General features: G+C 32.0%; 2 protein-coding genes across 3 annotated transcripts; both read right to left on the reverse strand.

Annotated features, from left to right (window-relative positions):
* Window positions 1-588: 588 nt before the first annotated feature.
* Window positions 589-7,983, reverse strand: LOC108450817 (protein CLT1, chloroplastic-like). The gene is made up of 10 exons (XM_017748592.2): window positions 7,330-7,983; window positions 4,564-4,709; window positions 4,057-4,094; window positions 3,451-3,566; window positions 2,556-2,655; window positions 2,443-2,478; window positions 2,307-2,357; window positions 1,785-1,911; window positions 1,377-1,502; window positions 589-1,177 (listed from the first exon to the last, which is right to left on the reverse strand). Exons 1-10 carry the CDS (start codon window positions 7,758-7,760, stop codon window positions 1,011-1,013), a joined length of 1,338 nt encoding a protein of 445 aa, XP_017604081.1. The 5' UTR covers window positions 7,761-7,983; the 3' UTR covers window positions 589-1,010.
* Window positions 7,984-9,667: 1,684 nt separating this feature from the next.
* On the reverse strand, window positions 9,668-11,732 carry LOC108450762 (pentatricopeptide repeat-containing protein At1g62350). Of its 2 annotated transcripts, none has more exons than XM_053024736.1 (2): window positions 11,197-11,732; window positions 9,668-10,287 (listed from the first exon to the last, which is right to left on the reverse strand). In XM_053024736.1, the coding sequence occupies exons 1-2, from the start codon at window positions 11,524-11,526 to the stop codon at window positions 9,871-9,873; spliced, it is 747 nt and encodes a 248-aa protein (XP_052880696.1). In that variant the 5' UTR covers window positions 11,527-11,732; the 3' UTR covers window positions 9,668-9,870. The 2 variants fall into 2 exon arrangements, with proteins under 2 accessions (XP_052880696.1, XP_017604012.2); XM_017748523.2 differs by having other exon boundaries at window positions 11,179-11,732.
* Between the last annotated feature and the right edge of the window lie 2,433 nt (window positions 11,733-14,165).

Genomic DNA, 14,165 nt, shown 5'->3' on the forward strand with positions numbered 1-14,165 from the left:
ACTTATCTAAAATGAGTTTAATTGAATTTTAAATTGCGATAAATATCAAAATTATACATCAACATTTATCTATGTATTGTTTTAAACATAAAATTTTGAATGTTAATATAAACAATAATATTAACCTAATATGAAAAAAGTGTTTTTAGGTTAATTTTTTGCTTGAAGATGTATTTTTTTAAAAAGTAGCTTGTTTAGGAGCGCTCTTCAATATCACTTCTTAGAAGTAATACTAAACACATCTTAAGACATAATTTAATTTAATAATGCTTCTCAAAAGTGATTTTAGAAGAAGCTAAAATTTTTAACCTCTCAAAAGGGTACTGTTGGGTCAATTTTGAATTGGGAAAAGCATTTTTTCTCTTAAAAAGTAACTTGTTTAAGATCGTTTTATTTTAAAAGTATTTTTTATCTCAAAAGTATTTTTTAAAATAATATTAAACACACTCTAAGTATATGTATTTATTTTTTAAATATGTACAATCAAATTAAAATTAAAGTTTTATAAATACATTAACTATAATTCAAGTTTTATAGGTATAATTATAATTCATATACAATTTTGATATTTACATCTATATTTACATCTTTTAAATTAACTGAACTTAAAAATTAATGCAATTGGCACAACTTGATAGGTACAAAGAAATACAAGTAAACCCACATTTAGGGCTTCATATCGTCTAATAATCTGTGAGTTGTAAAACGAAGGTTGCTTCTCTTATTAAGCCCACCTTTTTGGAAGGGTAAAACAATTTAACCTCCGAAACGGATAATAGAGACGGTATTTTGTTAGATCTTATATTTCTCAAACCACTAAATTTGACTCTCTCTCACCAAAACATCGCTCGTTTTTTCTTTACCCTGTTCCTTTGTTACTTTCACTAGTAGAAAAATGATACAACAACAAAATTTTATTTCATCTTACCTTGTCACCTCCTTGCTCGACGATCGGATTCCCAAAGGAGGAAAATGACAAGTGATGATCTAACAATGGCTTCCCTCACATTCTAGCTGGATGGTGATGGTATGGCACTGGAGGAATCAGATGGTGACCAAGCATAGATAAGCAACCCCATAACTAGGATGATTGCTCCTGCAACGAAACCAGCTGGAAGCGACGAAGCAACACCGAGATACGGCAACGGTAATGTGAAGATGTAAACTGAAATCGGCACTGCAATGTAGGGTTGTGCAATAGATATCAATCATACAAACCAACAGTAGATGTGTTATATATTGAAGACAATGCAAAGCTTCAGGTTCGAATCCTGTGATTATATTGAAGACGTGGACAGTTTGGACATAGATAGTTGCCTGCAACTAAGGGAACTGATATCTCGAAAAAAGGATGACGGAGGAAAATGAAAATTTACCTGAAAAAGTGGATGCAAGTGAGGAAACAACAGCAGAAGATATCTTGAGAAGATGTAGCAATGCTATGTTGAAACCCATGTTCACGATAATGAACAGCAAAGGTAGTAGTGGGGCACCATCACATCCTGCGGTGAGCGGAATTTTAAAGTAAAATCAATCACTTCCTCCATTGAAGACATAAAACCAGTCACAGCACAAGGCTTGTGTTGAAACAGAATGGTAATATCTATGGATTCAAGCCCTCTACTGGTGCAAGAATCCCGTAAAAATATGACCCTCAAAAGTCTCTCTAAATATATGGAACTTTAGAAAAAGTTGAACATATTTGTGTTGAGCACATACATCATGTCTGATACTCATACTCGAGTCCAAATAGGATATTAGATAATGAAATATTTGTGGCTTACCAGTTGAAAGAGTACCACCCATGTTCAAGAAACAAGCTGCACCATCTTTAAGATAGTTTGGAAGCTGACTAAATGGAATACCCCAAAGTTTTGATAAAAAGGGTAGGAGTAGGCAAATGAATAAGGCCTGCACTAAACATGGTACAATCACGCTTTAACATCCACCAAAGATCCATAATAAAAAGACCGCTTGAAAAAGATTGTAAATAAATGGGATAATAAAATTTTTTACCCTTGAGCTAGGTCCATTTTGATCTTAGAACTTGGCAACTCAATTCATTTTGGTCCCTAAACTTGGATTTTGTCAAAGATTTGATGATGTGAACAGCGTTAATGGAACAAAATGAGATCAGACGGATTGAGAACTGATTGATATAACAATCCGAATAAAGGGGTTGAACCAATTGACTTGAAAACTGCTTGAAATTGTTATATTTTTCAAGTTCAAGGACCAAAATGTATCTAATTGTTAAACCCTAAATAAATACTTAACATTGTTGTAACTCAGTACTTAATACTTACTTGAAATGCAGATCCATAGGAATTTACAACAAATAGATCCACTGAACCACCCTGCAAAAAATGCAAGAAAATGAGCCTTTTATGTTCGGTTTTATCAAGAGGGTACAGGCAGCTTTTGAAAGGTTAAACATCGTACTTTTAATCGCTTTTCGGCATCCAAAAAGATTACTTCCTGCAAATGATTAAAATATAATGAGTTACATTAACTTGCACATGATTAGCTAAGATTTCACTGAGAAATTCAACAACCTTCAGCACAGTATCAGCTGCTTGCAACAAAAAAGAAACTATCATCATTAGACTCCAAAATATGCCAGCTTCCTTCAATGAATGACCTGAGCTGGATCCACTGAAGAAGTAAATGTGAGCAGTAAAAATGTCTCAGTGTAATGCATAAGAGCGATCTTTACAAGACATTATAAAAAAGAAGCAACTGTGTTTCAAATCACCATTATTGAGGCTCCTAAGAATGGGCAGCCAGGGCAGTTCCTACCAGACAGGTTGCCCCATCGAAATGGAGATTGATATTTGAAAAAAATCTAATTAATGTCAGCAACTATAATGCATATTTGCTCAAATGTGTATACTTTCACTGCTTTTCATAAGACTATGCTACTTCTCATACGACTGCAATTAACTTCACAGTAAAAGTACCATGGAGGCGCTTATACTAGAAATCGATTGCATTTTTCTTCTCTATTCAAAAAATGGACAAATTAGTCCCTGTAGGTTAGTTTAAAGAGCAAACCGGTCCTTTTATTAAAATTTTCATCCATTTCTACTGTTAAAAACTTATCCATGTACGTCAACATGAGGTACAAGTGGCACACGATGTGTCATTATCTTGTTATTCTGTCAATCACACTAGCTTTTAACAGTAAAAATAGATGAAATTTTTAACAAAAATGATTAATTGGCTCTTTGATCCAACGTATAAGGACCAATTTGTCCGTTTTTTTGAGTAAAAGGGACAAAATACACTCTGACTTCTAACACAAGATTCTCCATGGTACTTTTACCTAACTTCACTAAAACTTGCAAATCATCAAGTATTGAGAATTCAGAGGAAACATGTAGAAACTACACCAGCAAAATTCATGGATGTGTGAAACCAAGATTACAATTGGAAAAAGTTGTAAGCTACCTTGCTACAGTTATGACAACACCAACAGTTACAAGAAAGCATCCAAGTAATTGATTTACTCTATATCTCCTCCCAAGAAAAATAGTAGACAGGAGAATTTGCCACACAAGAAATGTCTGCAGAAAGTCATAGACCAAAGTAAACTATTCAGTTCTTTGCATAAGAATTTTTAGTTTCACAAACTCTAAATGCAAAATGAAACTTATCAGATGAATATAAAATGAAGAATTTCAAGTTAGGAAAAGCTACCGGCAGAATCTTTTAGCTTCTTTACATGTACAAGTCCACATAGATGTTTTAAAGATTTTTTTTACTATTATTTCTCCCAAAAATCATTTGGTTTACAATCGCTCAGAATTGTTCTGCTTTTTTACATGTAATAAATCTACTTGGTTGGTTTGAGATTATTTTAGTTATTATTCTCTCAAATAGCTTTTGGTTTACCATATTCCTTCTGTCATTAAGGCATAGAGGTAGAGCGACAATCAACCTTCAAATCAAAGAACTTTTTGCTTTAGTAGTTAAATGACCTTTTAGGGTACCCAAAGGACAGTCTCACATTCTAAGCACCCCAACATCTGAATATAAGCAGTAAATGTTCCTTACCTGAGACAGAATTGGAATAGATGCCCCAGATAGAATTGCTGAACAAAAAAAAAATGTATGCTATAAGACAATAACCAAAAACTTAGTTAAATATTAGCGTTTGAAGAGTAAAAGTACTATGAAGAACCTTGTACTAGTAGTTGGATTGCATTCTGCCCTTCCAAAGAAAAAATGAGCAAATTAGTCCCTTTACGTTAGATTAAAGAAAAAACTAGTCATTCTATTAAAAATTTAATCCATTTCTATTGTTAACGTACGTCAACATGAGGCACACGTGGCACGTCATGTGTAACTGTCTGGTTATTTCATCAGTCACACCAGTTTTTAACAATAGAAATGAATGAAAATTTTAATTGAAATGGCTAGTTTGCTCTTTGATTTAACTGTTGCTCATTTTTTTGAGTAACGGGGGCAAAATGCAATCTGACTCCTAGTACAAAGGCCTCCATGGTACTTTTACGGCGTGTGAAGTAGACAATAAAGAAAAATATCTGAGTGTAAGCTAACCTCCAGCAGCCATTCCAGTCGCGGCAGCAAGAGCCTCCAAAAGACCAATAACAAGATAAGGAGCTTTTGGCATGGAAAGCATCTCGTCTGTGACTATACCAGCATGATACCGGAGATACATTACAGAAAAGTATACAAGTACATACCTGTAAAAACAACAGATCAAAGAGTAAGAGAGGTATTACGAGGGAATAAATTTCCACTTAACAAATTTGTTGCTCTCTTGAGTTAATGGAATCCACTGATTATAAAAAAATCAGCAGCTTTTACATTCATTTAAAATGTACATTTAGATTTACTTTCCTTTTAAACTTCTAAAGAAACTGTTAAAAACTCAAGGGAGAACTTCAATTTTTTTTCTTCAAAATAACAGAAGTTTCAGAGGTACTGTCAAACCTACACAGGCTCAATATGTTCACTGGTGTATGCATGCTTTTGTAAATGTTATTATAAACATATCATTCAAAATAGCCTAACAACATATATTTAAATCCTATTAATATATATAAATATGTGTGTGTATTTGACTGTGTATAATTCTTGAATATCTGATTTGGTATTTATATTGAGGTTTCACTAACACAGACATATTTATATCAGATATAAAAACAATATCTAAGATATTTTTCATATTTTAATACTAAAAAGTTAGTATGAATAGTGATGTTATTATTTTTATTTCAAAATATACTAAAGACTCGCACAACACTAGCATACTCAAAGTTGTTGAAGAATTTAATATCATTACTCATTGATACAAGACGTACATCTACAACAGTAATTGTTGTTGCCCTACATACAAATATACATATGTCAGTATATTTGTTTTGAGAATAATTAGAAAAGGTTTTTGATGTAGGAATACATTTTCCTCCCAACAATTATTTAGAATTACAATTCAAACAGTTTTTTATAAGAAATAAGAGAAAAACAAAAATATTGAAATTTAAATTCTGAACTTATTAGATGTTATTCGTTAACTATAATTACACGAATCAACTAACCTAAACCATTAGGTTCATAAATAAAGAATATTTTGACTAGTTTCAGTAAAAAGATTTAAGGTTCTTTGTATTTGGGTATAAAGTATAAACACCACTAGTTTTGTTCAAAACCAAAGTAGACGCTGCTTGCTATATAAAAAGCCAAAAAGGAAAAGGTTACTCCAAGGCCACAGAAACCAAAATCAAATACGAAAGCTACTCGTAGATGGGGCAGTGTCAAACGTAAAGGCAAAGGTACCACCTTGACCCCACTAGGCCACCACAAGTGAAATAAGTCCAGATAATAACGGTAACATATCAGAACCTCTTTTTCTTCTATAATGGAAAAAACCATCTTTTAATTTCCTCCTCTCTTTTTCTCTTCTACAGTGGAAAATTCCTTTTTTTTTTTTAATGTACATCTTCCGCTTGTCAAATTGATTTTCTTCCATTTGAACTCACTAGTTGTAAAGATCAAAATGACCATTTACAATTTATTTTCTATATTTCTCTATAACCACTCAATAAAAGGCAATAAGAAGATTAAGAAACTTCAACAAAGAGCATAACATTCGTATTCAAAGTTGAAATTCACATATATGAATATAAATCATAGTAGTTTCACATGATTATAGATTTTCAAGTATAGAAGACCAGCTAAAATAAGTAAAATTACTTTTAATTTTTTTTCCCTAGGCCTAAGCAGGGTCAATCAAGCAACCCAATGCTGCTTTTATAGCTTTCTACATATTCTTTTATATTCTAAAGCTAAATTCACCATTGCTCTTAAAAAAAGAATATTCTCTAATCAATTTAAGTGGGTATAAAAAACTGCCTTGTAATAATTCATCTAAGAAGCCTTTTTAAGTCACCATTGATGGTCACTAATCAACATTCTAGATTGTGCAGAACATAAAAAGATTAAAAAATATCATAACATAAAATTGACATCAAACATTTTTCTCTTGTACAAAGAAAACCTGGGGTGAAAATATATATATATTGGATGACCTATATGAAAAAATAATCAAATTATAAAATTTGAAGTGATCACTATAATTTTTTAAAAGCAAAAGTACAACAAAATTAAAAATTTAAAGACAATGGGAGGGGACCCTGGTTACGATTTAATCAATCTTATTTTATCCAAAGCTGAATTGGGCTACCGTCCGGTCACAAAAAGAAAAAATATGTGGGTACTAAAATTTTGAACACTATTAGCTCACCTACTTTTGGAGCTGTCAGTAGTAAAAAAAAAAATTAAAATATGCTTAAGTCTCCTATATTTTCTCTACATTTAAAATTAAATTTTCTTACATTTTGAATTTAAAATTGCATGTCAAATTCCATTTTAATTCTTTTAATAAATTCAAAATAAAATGTCACGTTAGAAAATTTAATAAAACAATTTTAAAGGATTAAAAATTGAACCTTAATTTTTAAATTTTGAAAATTAAAGATTAAATTTCTTAAAATAAAAATATAAAACTAAATTATAAATGTACAAATAGTATAAGGAGTTAAAACATATTTTGACCTAAAAATAGGAAGAACGCGCGCGCACCGAACATGAAGGGCAGTTTTCGGTTACCACTATTAGCACACCTAATAAAACACAAATATTGACGTGGAAACAACGAACAATGCTCTGTCAATAGTAAAAAAAATTCCAATAACACAGTCACATTGAACAAGAAAGAAATTTTTTATTTCTTTTTTGTTTCTTTCAGAAATAAAAAAATAAAAAATAAAGAATTTTCAATAACGACATTTTGATGGTTACCCGAATGTGGCGAGTTGAGCCAAGAAGAAAGGGTAATGCTTGAGAGGAACCAAAGCCAGCTTATACAACACCCGATTCCCTACTCCCAACACCACTGTAACCGCCACTGCTACCGCTACCGCCACCGTCCGATCCCTCTTACTATCAACCTCCACCGTTCGATCTTCAACCGAGTACGAACACGGCCCTGGTCCTTGTCCAGGTCCCGCCTTCTTCGTGCCATCTCCGCCTTCTGATCTTCCCGCCGACCTCACAGTGGCCTCCACTCTCCAACACTTCCTTGATCGCAAAGCGATTCCAAATGACGATTGGATGATGTTGTTGTAGGGACGGCGCGGAGGGAAGACCGGAAGTTTTGACTTCGTCGGCGGTTGAACCGGAATGTTCAGTACCGTAGGTCCGACTGTTAAACGGCGGTAATATGAAGTCATGTCGACTGATTTATATGTAAAACAAAGAAATTAAATGCAGAAAATTAAAGAGAAAATCAAGGATTTTTTGTTGAAGGATCAAATAATTTTGAGAAATTTGTAGCTGAGAGAGATTTCTATTGATACAAAATACATGATTTGACAATTGACATTTATAGTAGACGTACTCAAGTGAAAAGCTTTCTCTGGGAACTGTAACTCATTTCTAATTATCGTTATATTCTGTTTTGGGTAAATTCCAACTAATGTAACCAAATTCTTAGTAAATTTATATTTTGGCAATTTAACTTTAAAAAATTACAAATTAGTCATTAAACTATTCAAAAATTTTCATTTAAGTCACTTAAACGACCAAATAGTTGAATTTATGAATATAATTGTACTTATCAATTATAATGCATGTAATTTTTCAATCCAGTCTGACATCCCTAGCATATCGATAAAAATATTCTATATATTAATATTTATTTAACGATGAAAAATTTTTACATAAAAATGGTTAAAAAATTAAAATTTATATCAAATTTAACAAACACGGATTAATTACTCTATTAAAATATAGAGTTCATCAAATAAATTGATATTTAACCCAACCAATCCAACCAAGTAACTCCTCTTGTTAAAATGGTAAAATAGAATTTTTGCAAAACTAACGAAATTTCCATTTATATTATTAAAGAGGTTTTTTTTAAACGGTAATAGTTTTTTTATAAAATAATTTATTCAATAAAATTATAACAATAATAAGGCTAGTAAATGAATAATAACATTATAATGATGATAGAGTTGATATTGATTAATCAACAAAGAGGAGCAAAGGTGGAGAAGGTGGTGGCCGTGATAAGTGAATCGGTATACTTGAGATAGATGGAGAGTTGAAATAAGAAAAGGATAAAGGAGAGAAGAGAATGAGAGAGGAGGTTGTAGTGCACTTAGGGTAAAAGGCTCAAGTGAGCTAAGAGTTGGAGGGAGAAAGATCCCTTGAACATTGTGTGTTGCAATATATATAGGAAGAAGTTCCCCTTGCTTGGTAGAGCTACGTCATTGACAATACGAATGGTGGTCTACCTATGTGGTTAGTTAGGCGGCAAGTCTGTTATATGTCAATTGTCATGAAGCATAGTACCTTATGAGTTTGCTATAACATTCTTTTTGTTGAAGTAAAACAAGATTGTTAGGCCTCAAAAGTCTCTTGGTGATCTCTTCTTAGGGATAAGAGCATGCCGTTGATAACGGGTGACCTACTGGAAGACTCGTTGTTAGTCGATGACTTGATAGGGAAGTCAATAGGCGATCAAAGGTGAATGACCCTCTTTTGGGTGGTATGAAATATATGGGTGACTAGTCATTGGGTGACCAGCTGAGCAACCATCTATGGACATCTCTTAGACCGTGTCAAATGCTGCCATGCGTCCAACGGAGTAAAACAAATAAAATGGAAATTTAATTTAATAAAGGTTTCTTTAGTAAAATTAATAAATAAAAATAAATATCTCAATCCTTTTTTCCTTAGTCTTTTTTTTTTCCTTCTATTATTGGTTTTTCTTTAATTTTCCTTTTTGATTGGTTGCCATGCAGTTTTCTGCCATATTGCGATAATCGAACGGCCCTACCTGCCCTCATTTTACATGCACATTTTTGTCGTGACTCAATGCTATAATGTATTCTTGCCTTGTTCAATGGTACGGTCTTTCGTCCCGTTTTGGTTTTAAATTGGTATTAAGTAGTTTAAGCATTTCGAATCGTTACAGCCAGTACCTGTATTGATATGTATTGACCCATAGCGATAAACCTGAGACAGTACAACGAAACACGCTGACACTGGTACATATCAGAACTAAAACGTCTACTGGTACGATGCTGACTAACTTGATTAATGATCTTCTCGACCTAGCTTTGGACAAGAATTTTCTAATTTGAACTGCTTAACCCAAATTTATGAAAAATATTAAGTTTACACATGACACATAAAGGGAGACGATATCTTGCAATGAATTTGAATATCAACTATAACATCCAAATATGCATACTGTTGTGTTCCTCTCTTACCTTGCACCGGCTTCTAACCCAAAACCCTATTATCCATTCTTAAGCAAATGACCGGCAAACTCTACTCGACTTCATTCTCGCTTCTTGACTCTCGATCTTCAAACAAGTCCTCTGGTGGGTCATACACAATCATGTCCGGGAAAAGCTCCAAGAAATCATCTTTGACCTTCTCTCTCAGTTCCGGATAAGGAATGAGCCCTTTCAGGATTACTCGAAATGGCAACGACAAAGGAGGGTCAGGGGATCGTCTCATTTCATCGTATATGTTCATGGCCTCTGACGGTAATCCACTATCTAAGTATACTCGAACCAGGTCTCCGAATGTATGCTGATCAAACAAAACTTGCTCTTTTTTCAAATCTTCCCAAACCCGCCTTGATTCATCTACCTTTCGGTTTCTAGCTAGCATCATAAGCATATCCCTGTAAAAGAACATATCCGGCCGGTACCATATCTCTTTGCGCACCACATCATATAACTGAGAAAAATAAATGAGATAGAATAACTTAACAAGCATCTAATTTGAGCCTAGTTAATGAGTAATGAGCATCTATGCTATTCAGACTCGGGAGTGAGTGTTGTAACCAGTTAGGTGTACGTGAAGAAAATGCTCAACACTCAATCTTCTATACCTCATACCATGTTCGAATATATATTAGAAACGAATATTTACTTTAGAAAAAAAGGAAAAGTCCAAGTAACATAGATTGGCGATTTCGGTATAATGCAAGCTAGAATTTGGGTGGAAGCATGCTAGGTGCTTGCAAATTAACAAAACAACAATAAACAGAAAGAATACCTTCATTCATAATCAAATACCCTTTAACATACACCAAGTAGAACAAATCAATAAACAATGCAAATTAAACATAGAAATTTGTTGTTATTATTTATGCTTCCTTTTCTTTGGGACATTTCAACAAACAGAAAGAATACCTTCATGGTTAGAAAAACCAGATTTATCCCATTATTATGCTTCCTTCTCTTAAATTAGAAGCCCAAGATTAAAACTAGTAAGATACGTATGCATATAGTGCTTGCTTAGTAGCCTCTAAAATTGTGAAAAAAAGATCATCATGTTTACAGTCACTTCCTCCTAACCAGAGTTTATTATTATTATGCTTCCTTCTCTTTGGGACATTTCAACAAACAGAAAGAATACATTCATGGATAGAAAAACTGCTCCACCCATCATTATGCTTCCTTCTTTTAGTACTTGCTTAGTAGCCTCTATATGGAAAAGATTATCACGTTTACAATTAATTCCTCTTAAACCAGATTTATCCATTTTCCCAGAAATTAAAACTAGAAGTTCTTTATTATTTTATTGTGCTTCTCTTTGGGACATTTATACAAACAGAAAGAGTACCTTCATGGAGAGAAAAACCTGATTTTGTCTTTGGAACTCAGCGAGAACAGATACAATATCAGACTTTAACAAGCGAGAGACATGGGAAAGGATAAAGCGGTGCAGTCGGACCGGGTTGGATTGTAGGCGCTTAAGCTCCTTGGCCGCAATCAACCCCTCTTTGGTCATTTCTTTCTTTCGCCTCCATATCGATAAGCTCGGGCTCGAAGAGGAGACTGCTGCTGCTGAACCCGAAACGTAGAAGCGAACCAAGGCGAGCCTTTGGGTTTCAATCGAAGTATCGTGTAAAAGCAACCGAATCGACGAGGCACGAGCTTTGGCTATAACGCTGCGAGTTAAACGCTGCATAGATTGAAGTAAGCTCGACGAGGAATTAGCCTTTTAATCGAAGGCTTAGCATCTGATTGAAGCAAGTGCGAGTTAAAAGCTTTTGGTTTCCCACCGGATTTTAATTTCCGGGAAAATATATTTCACGGTTAGAAATTGTTTCCCCGGCGGTCGTTTCCTAACTCCTATTTTTATTTAAGTCTTCAGTTATTAAAATAAAATTAAATTAAATTAAATAGTTGAGTTTTTTTTTAATTTTTTATTATTAAATGATATAAAATATTAATAATTGAGTGATTATTAATATAATTTATTTTATTTTATTAGTTAATAAAAAGAGATCTTAGATATTGAGTATTTAAATTTGAGATTTGTCATATATAATTATAAGAATGAGTCTCTAAATATCACTATGTGTAGTTGTCACATAATTTTTAATTTATTAGTTTTAGTTTAGATTAAACTCGTACTTATTTTTATTTCGATTGTGTTGTAATTGTTTAATTATATTTTGTAATTCTTTAAACAATTTATGTTATAATAATTTCATACTTAAAATTTATCGATCGTGTATTTATAATTATATTTGTAACAGTTTAAAAATAAATTCAACTTGATATTTTTTCAAAATCGGATCTTGACCCGGGCGGCCCGGTTTATCAACCCAAAAATGTTGTACGTGAGCTAAAAACAACTGTCAAATGAGCGAATAAGTGCTCCAACTGTGGTCCCCACTAGCCGTTCGTTTCCTCGCTCGTGATTTTTGGCGCGTGATTTTAGCGCGTGCTTTCCGTAATTAACTGAAAAAGTACTGTAATAAATTTTCTTTTATGCGGTGAACCCATAATTCATGTTTATATACCGGCTAAATTACAATCAAAGTCATTAAATTATTAGTAAATTTATGTTTTAATCATTTAATTTTAAAAAGTTATAAAACGATCATTAAACTATTTAAAAGTTTTCATTTAAGTCATCATGCTATTAAAAATCATTGTTGTATAGCATTCTCTATTGCACCACCTGCACCGATTGAAAGTTAACTTTTTTATTCTTTTTTATAGTTCAGTTTTTTTATAAAATAACTTTAAATGTTACAAATTTGCAAACCTAAATTCAAAAATTTTTCTTCTTTTATCTCCGGCACTGATTGTTAAATTGATTGGATCCAATTTGTGTTCTTCTACTCGTTAATGAGTACTAGTCCACTAGAACAATCGTCAAACCATCACTTTTAGCTCACTAGTCAAATTTTAAAAAAAAAACTTAACAGCCCAATAACTTTAATAAAAACGTTTGAATAATTTAATAATCATTTTGTAATTTTTGAAGTTGAGTGACTAAAATATAAACTTACTAATAGTTTAATGACCTTTGATGAATTTACCCTCTTATATTTTAATTTATTTTCTTAACGTATTTGATTACTGTATTCGGATAATTAATGTGCAACATATTTAGAAACCATAGTGAATATTAATATTTGAACATTTATTATTTAAATTTGATTTATTTTTATTTGTAATAAATTTAAATCTAGATGTCTATTACACGAAATCACCTATTTTTGTAAAATAATTTATTTGGATTTAGATACCTAAAATATAAATTCACTTTACTTTATATATATATTTTTAAATTTTTATTTAATAAATCCAGATATTTAATGGATAATCTATTTAATTTGATTTAATAAAATCAAATAATTAATGAATTAAAATAGTTGATAGATAATTTATTTAATTTAGATTCAATCCTCGAAATTTAACTCAAGGTTCAATTTATTTTTTTCTTTTGTCAATTGAGTCTTAACTTGATTAACATGGCATTATTATCAATATAGGAGATGTGAATTTGAGTACACTGAAGCGTAGCGTATTATCCTCCTATTTATGAGTTGGGGGACTATAATCATTACCTATAACGTGATTATTCAAAAAATAATTTTTCTTTTACATTTTTACATTTAGTTCCTTTCTTTTTAATTATTGGGTCCATAAATTAACATAAATATATTAGGTATGTTATAAAATTTGACTAAATGTAGTTTTTTTTTTTTTATAATCCAACTTTCGAAGGTCCAATTGAAATGGAGTTAACTCTAAATTTAAATGTGCTTGATTCTATGAATCATTCGATTGTGATTTTTAGGGATCATATTGGGATTAATGATAATGATTATTCGGAGGTTTGTGACCTTACGAATTCTGAATCTAGTGTTTCAATCTCAAAACTGTGTGGGACAATTGGGAAAGACACTATAATTAGGAAAGGTCAGAATTAAGGATCGTGAAGAGTGTTTTAAGACTGTTAAAAACACTAAGGTCTCTCTTTCAGATTCAACGAACTCAATAGTAACTTAAATAAATTCCTAAATTGATACCAAGCTTAATAAAATTGTGAGGGTTCCAAATAGCAAGCATAGAGCGTGAAAACTGCTTCTAAGCACTAAGGTTGGAATGATAACTTAATTAAATTTCTAAATAGTGTTATTTCTATGTCTTTTTCATTTAGAAAAAAAAAAAACATTTCTTTTCCTTTTTGTACATAACATTAAGTTTGTTAAAAGAGCCTTCCATTATAGGATACAATAAAAGAGCCAACATTAATTAAAAGGTTAAATTATTATTTAGGGTTTGAAGGTTAGACTTTTCATTTTC

This window comes from Gossypium arboreum, chromosome 13 (genome assembly GCF_025698485.1).
Source record: "Gossypium arboreum isolate Shixiya-1 chromosome 13, ASM2569848v2, whole genome shotgun sequence".
Lineage (NCBI taxonomy): Eukaryota > Viridiplantae > Streptophyta > Magnoliopsida > Malvales > Malvaceae > Gossypium > Gossypium arboreum.